Source organism: Sinocyclocheilus rhinocerous, unplaced genomic scaffold (genome assembly GCF_001515625.1).
Source record: "Sinocyclocheilus rhinocerous isolate Xijiao unplaced genomic scaffold, SAMN03320098_v1.1 scaffold240, whole genome shotgun sequence".
NCBI classification, from domain to species: Eukaryota; Metazoa; Chordata; class Actinopteri; order Cypriniformes; family Cyprinidae; genus Sinocyclocheilus; species Sinocyclocheilus rhinocerous.
This window is the reverse complement of record NW_015654534.1, coordinates 627,303-634,404: the sequence shown is the minus strand read 5'-3', so window position 1 is coordinate 634,404 and position 7,102 is coordinate 627,303. Positions and strand designations below refer to the sequence as shown.

The window sequence follows — 7,102 nt, the reverse complement described above, 5'->3', positions numbered from 1 at the left end:
GGATTCACAAGTTTCAAAATCAATGTTCTAAAGCAGCGGTTCTTAATACTGCCCCTGCTCTGCACACGCTCTGCATCTCTCTCTCTCTCTCTCTCTCTCTCTCATTCAGCTCAGCTCCGACAATGAACTGTTACAATTACACTTATTTTCACATAGCTATGAGAAACATTAAACATGGACGCGCGTGCATTTGCCGTACTGTATTAAAGCTTTAAGCAAGATAAAACCGTATATTAAAAGCTAACATAAGCAGTAGCATTTACAAATAACAGCGTATCTAAAAGTATGAGACAACAACAAACAAAAAACATAGGCCTACCATTAAAAAAAAAACCCCCCCCCCCCCATTATTTCAAATGTCAATGTTCAAAATGATATATTTAAAACATTATACATTTTTGCTTTAGAAATGATAATTGCTTTAAATGCACCCATTTTTATTTAGAGGTGGTTAACATAAAAGCAAGACATCAAAATTAATATGCCCCTTACTTTTTCCAAGTATTCCAAAGTATTTAGATTAAGTTACTAAACTTGAGTAATATAATGAAATATGTTACAAAATACGTTTTAATGCATCTATTTTGTAATCTGTAGTAAAAAAACATTTTAAAAGTAACCTTCCCAACCCTGTTTATTAAATGCAGTTGAACGTTTTTTGACCCGTGCACTTAAGTAGGACTTAAGTACATCTTTATATTGCAATTTATTACATTTAATATTAATATTATTAACTTTAAATGTAATGTCAAATGATATACAGTTAGAATTATAATCAAGTACTTTCCATGTGCTTTAGTATGTTAGTCAACACATTCTTTAAAGCACTTTATATTTGACATTATTACAAAATGTAGTTTTTAAAAGTGTACATATGTGTGTTAAGAAACAGTAATGAAAAGTGAAGTGCCTTCACTTAAGGCACGTAAGAGTATATAATTTCATTACAAATTAAAATTATCTGCATGTCCAATTTTTAAAAAAAGGTTTGGGGTTTGGATACACTATAAGTGCACATTCAATACAGTTAAGCACACTTATTTTATATACTTTTTTTCACTATGTATAACATGGCTTCTTGTATCTTATTGCCTAATTATGACAATAATGCAAATAATTTTTTTTAATGAGGTAATGGGTTTCTTCATCCAAGGCGAAACTAAAGCAGTTTTGTAACAGTCCAAAAATGCACGTGGCAGATTATTAACCAACAGCCTCCCACTTAATCCATTTTCTGGACGAGGAAGCTTGAATAATCGTAATTTTTAACGCATTAGAACCACAGACTCCAGGCTCATGGTATTTCATTTGAGATATGGTGTTAGTAAACATATTTATAATTCATGCTCAGTGAATAATACTGTTTGAAAAAAAGCATGACTACCTCGTACAGCAACTAAACCTGAGTAAAGGCCTCAGTAAGACATTTATACATCAGCTTAATTAATACCAATGCCATAAAATTTTATCATTCTACTGTGTTGAGCTCAAAGTCTTCTAACTACACTAAAAATGCTTTATCTATACCTCATCTGCTGTGCAGACCATAAAAACACAATCCCTTTCCACAAGAAAGTATGCTGTTTAACTGTTCAAATCAAGTTTATTTATGAACAGAATCTGAATCAAAGGGTTATTTATAGCTTTGTCTTTATAGCCTTCACCTGTAAACTGAAGCTCACTCGCTAAAAACATTTTAGCAGCACAAGGGCTGTATATACAGCATTTATTTAGCAGGTTCATTTATTTACAGTAGCAATGGCACAGAGCCATTCAAAAAGTGAAATGTTCCCAATGTACAAAACACAATGCACAGTTGTTTTGTATTACAATGCTAAAATCATTTTTGTGCATTCAATGTTCTTCCAGTAAATCTCTTTTAAACATGGTTAAATGTCTATCCCTAATGTCATACGCCGCTATAAACAGCTACTTCCATATCTTCATAAAAGCTGACTTCCGGTCCGTTCTCATTGGGGATCCTGAAATGAAAGATCAGTGAGAAACATGAAATCAGACAAAAATGTAACTGGTTAGTTCTGAATAATAGATAAATAAATAATAAAGTAATACACTACAGTTCAAAAGTCTCTTCTGGTTACCAAGCCTGTATTTATTTGATACAGTAAAAACAGTAATATTGTGAAATATTATTACAAATGAAAAGAACTGTTTTCTATTTTAATGTATTGTAAAATGTAATTTATTGCTGTGATCAAAGCTGAATTTTCAGCATCATTACTCCAGTCTTCAGTGTCACATGATCCTTCAGAAATCATTCTAATATGCTGATTTATTTATTCTAATATTGCATCACAGGAAATTACATTTTAAAATGTTTTCTAATAAAAAAAAAAGAGTTATTTTATATTGTAATAATATTTCAGAATTTGCTGTATTTTTAGTCAAATAAATGCAGACTTGATGAGAGACTTCCTTTAAAAACATTTTAAAAAACATAATCATTCCAAACTTTTGACCGGTAGTGTATATCATTTATCAAAAGTATAGGCCTACACATCAATTAGACCACCATTCTTTATATTCTATGAATATAAAGTTCAAAAGAACGGCATTTGTGTGAAATCGAAATCTTATAAATGTCTTTACTGTCACATTGATCAATTTAATGTATCTTTATTGCTGAATAAAAGTATACATTTCTTTCTTTTTTTCTTTTTAATCTTACTTACCCCAAACTTTTGAATGGTAGTGTATCATGGTTTCTACAAAAATATTAAGCAGCACAACTGTTTTTAACATTTTACATTAATAAGCAGTGTTTCTTGAGCAGAAAATCAGCATTAGAATGTAATGAGTAATGATACTGAAAATTCAGCTGCGCATCACAGGAATAAATGACATTTTTACAATATATTAACATAGAAAACAATTGTTTTAAATTTGAATAATATTTCAAAATTTTACTGTTTTTGCAGTATTTTTGACCAAATAAATGCAGCCTTGCTGAGCATAAGAAATATCTTCAAGACATTAAAAGAAATCATTCATCGACTGGTTGTGTATGTGCAAATATACAGATTCACAATGGTCCGGAACTTGGAGTTGGAATTTATTCCAGAAATCTCATAGTAGTAGTAGTAGTAGTGACTTGTTGCTTCATTGAGGTGGACAGCAGACACAGCAAAGAAGCTGAAGCATCACACACACATCTTCTTGACTGAATTTACTGGAAAAATGGTCAATGCTGTGATCTCTAAGAGCTCATGGAGGTCCAAAAGTCTCTATGAAATCATAGCAGTAATTGTTACATGTTACAGCCAATTTAAAGAGGAGGGTAACATGCCCCACTTGTATAAACACAGGACGTCCTTGCAGTGACCCTCAGCTTCCATGATGGTGCCCAGTCACAGACACACCCTGACTGATCACGTACAGCGGCACGGAAGAAAATAAGTAATAAAAAATAATTTTCGGTATAGTTTTTAACTGCATTGTACAAATGATCAAGTACTAAAAATCGTTAATGGAATATGAACTGTTAAAAAGGGGTCATATGATGCTGCTAAAAAGAACATTATTTTGTGTATTTGGTGTAATGAAATGTGTTTATCCGGTTTAAGGTTCAAAAAACACATTATTTTCCACATACTGTACATTATTGTTTCTCCTCTATGCCCCGCCTTTCTGAAACGCGTCGATTTACTGCTGTTCCTGAAACCACGCTTTCTTTCTTTGCGTGCACATTTGGGCGGTGTTATGCAAATCTTCCCACATTGTGATGTAGACATGTGGGGGCGTGTTAGAACGCGCCGTTTTAGGTAGGTGTGGCTGACTCTTAACTTTTATAAAGAATATCTCTTTGGATTTGAGACTTTAGTCTTTGCAACTTTACAGATCTTCTTTATGCACCAAGAGCTTGTAACACTCCAAAGAGAAAGGAAAAATTGAAATCGCATCATATGACCCCTTTAAAGCTATTTCTAACAGGCCTGCAGGTGTCAGACTTGTGGTTTACATACTACCCTCTGGTGTCAAGTTGTGCTGAACAAAAGAAGATTGTTAATCTTGAATGAACTGTATATGTATTTTTTAGCATTTGTAACATACTGACCATAAAAATACGCAAAATGAAGTATACATGCTGTATTTAGTTTACTGAAAAACAATTTTAGAGTGAAAATCAACAAGTGTCTATTGGCCAGGCATTCATTTCATTCATTCTGTGTGTTGAAGGGTGTGTACTTATGATTTGACTTGTTTTCATGGCATGTGTTACACTTGTTCTCCCTCCTAAATCATCTGAAATAACCTGAAATAGTCTTTATAAATGCATTGTTTGAAGGAAGTCCAGGAGCATCAATAATTATTTTCAGAATCACATACAAATTCGATGTTACTACAAGAATGTTGCAATACTAATCAAATGACAAAGTCATTTGAACAACGTAAAATGACTTAGAAATGACTAGAAAACAGTTGCATTATATCAAGTGTTTATTTGTAACAGTTTACACTTTCATAAAACACGCAGCTCCCAATGAAAGAGACATTAAATGTAAAAGGAACTAAATTTTGAAAAAAAAAAAAAAAAAAATCCTCCCTTAAATGTTTTAAGGTTCACAGCCAATAAAGTGTACGTATTTTCAAAATCAAAAAGGTTATAAAAGCTTCAAACTGACTCACACATCCCTCACTACTGCTCACTATTCCCCTTTATGATGATGTCTGGTAATGACGCTGTGACATTTTCACTTCCAGATAAATCATAAAAAAACCCACATGTCCTGAAGTAAAAACTCATGTGTGGTGTGAGTGAATTAAAACAGTCAAGTAGTGGTGACACCACAACAAATGCATTCAGACATGCAAGAATGCCTTCAGAGACGTTCATGACAATAGACTGGTTATTAATCCAATAATCCTGCTTCTTTGATGAATCAGATCTGATTTTTAAACGCAGCAATTGAAATCACTTTAGAAAGAGAAAGCAGCTATGAACAATACATTGAATCAATGCTAATATGATTTTTCCTGAGAAACTATGTTCAAAATAATCAATTAACAGGAAAGTGTTTCTGTTAAGAGGTATTTCATTGCATTGTCATTTAAAAGACATTTTGTGCAAAATATATGCAACTGGTCAGAGGTGAAAGTGACATCATTATTCGTTTTTATGAGTGCAAAAGTAGCTCATGATAAGATGGACAGGCAAGCTGGTATTTTAGAACCCAGAAATGGAGCAGAACTCTGTACTGAAAACTATCCTCCAGCAAATGCCATTTAACAGTGTTTTGCACTCTCCAGCGCCCCCTGCAGTGTGAAGGCCACAGCACTGGCACAAAGCCTGGTCTAGCAAATGTCTTTGCGGTTGGTTCTGTGGTTGATGTCAGTGCTGTACGGAGAGTCCCAGTCTCTCTCAAACACAGCCTGCAGCTGCTCCTGGACTGTGGGGGTTGTGGACTGAGCTGAAGTCTGGTTCACCACTAATGCAGATCCAGCTGTGTTCACAAAGTAGTCCCCTGACCAGTTAGACGTGCCTGCAAAGTATGGAGGCAGGTAATAAGTATAGCAACAAGATAATGAGACAAAGTTTTTTTTTGATCATTCAGGACATTAGAAGACAAACCGTAAAGGGTTTAGATGTTTAAGCAGTGAGCCGTACCTATATAAGCAACCTTATCTGTGACCATGTACTTGTTATGGTTGACTCTGGCAAAGGGAATGTGTTTCTGTCGAGGGTCGGAAGGCACAGTAAAAATTCTCTGTGAGGGGAAAAATGATTTGTATCAGACATTGTTTCATATAAATTAATGCTTTATTTGGAAAGGGCACATTTAATTGATCAAAATGACAGTAAGGATTTCCCCATTGTTAGAAATGCCTATTCTAATTGTTATAAAATTCTATTCTAATTCTATTGCTTTCTATTCATCAAAAAAATCCTAAGTTTTCAACACTGATAATAATGTTTCTCCAGCAGCAGATCAGCATATCAGAATGATTTCTGAAGGATCATGTGACACTGAAGACTGGAGTAATGATGCTGAAAATTCAGCTTTGCATCACAGGAATAAATTACATTTTGAAACATATTCAAACAGTTACTGTAAATTGTAATAATATTTCACAATATTACTGTTTATACAGTGTTTTTGATCAAATAAATGCAGCCTTGCTAAGTGTTCAGACAGAACATTTCACACAACAGATATAACACAAATGTGACGGCACTCACCACTTGAATGTCCAGCTTGCTCTTGCCCTGTAAGGAAGCTAGCGAACGGAGGAAAGGGAACATGATGGGGTTGGTATTGTCCCAACAACTGATCAGCAGACGCACACGAACTTTACGCTCATAAGCCACGCGCCGCAGCTGGGTATCGATATCCGCCCAGTACCTGCAGGAGATCAGGGAGAGCCATGATGGGCATTACAGAGGTGTACTTTGAAGGTTAAAAATGTGCAACTCCATGCAGACTGAGACAATTTTGCTCCTGTGAACTTCTAAATGAACTATATGGTCCTTTATTGCTTCACTTGGACTGGGAGGGCCAAAATGCAAAAAAACCCGCAAAATTACCAAACTTCAACTAAATGAAAACAGTAAATATAAAATCAAATCAAATTCAAAATATTAACAATATTAATGAATATTAACTATAATTATGGAAGCCCGTTTCCGCCACTGAATAAAAAATAAAAAAGGTAATTGCGACTTTTTATCTCACCATTCTGACTATTTTTCTCAGAATTGTGTGATATTAACTTCGCAATTCTGAGAAATAAAGTCAGAATTGCGTGATATAAACTAGCAATTACGAGACAAAGTCGCAATTGTGAGTTATAAAGTTAGAATTGTGAGATATGAACTCGCAATTCTGAGAACATATCAGTCTTTTTCTCCCCTTCAAAATTGGACTTTAACTCACAATTGCGAGTTTATATCACGCAATTCTGACTTTATTTCTCAGAATTGCGAGTTTATATCTCACAATTATGATTTTATAACTCACAATTGCGTGTTATAGTCAGAATTGCGAGATATAAACTCGCAATTGTGAGTTAGTCCAATTTAAATTGTTTTTTTAATTAAGTCAGAATTGCGAGAAAAAAAGTCAGAATTGCGAGTTTTAAACTC

General features: G+C 34.0%; 1 protein-coding gene across 1 annotated transcript in view; it reads right to left on the bottom strand.

Moving 5' to 3' along the window:
* Positions 1 to 4,452: 4,452 nt before the first annotated feature.
* Positions 4,453 to 7,102, bottom strand: part of LOC107717615 (phospholipase D3-like) — a 12,376-nt gene continuing 9,726 nt past the window's right edge. The window contains exons 10-12 of the mRNA XM_016524423.1: positions 6,200 to 6,362; positions 5,627 to 5,726; positions 4,453 to 5,501 (exon numbers count right to left, since the gene is read on the bottom strand). Of these exons, the coding sequence (XP_016379909.1) occupies positions 5,314 to 5,501; positions 5,627 to 5,726; positions 6,200 to 6,362 (451 nt within the window). The 3' untranslated portion in view covers positions 4,453 to 5,313. The remainder of the gene's footprint in view (positions 5,502 to 5,626; positions 5,727 to 6,199; positions 6,363 to 7,102) is intronic.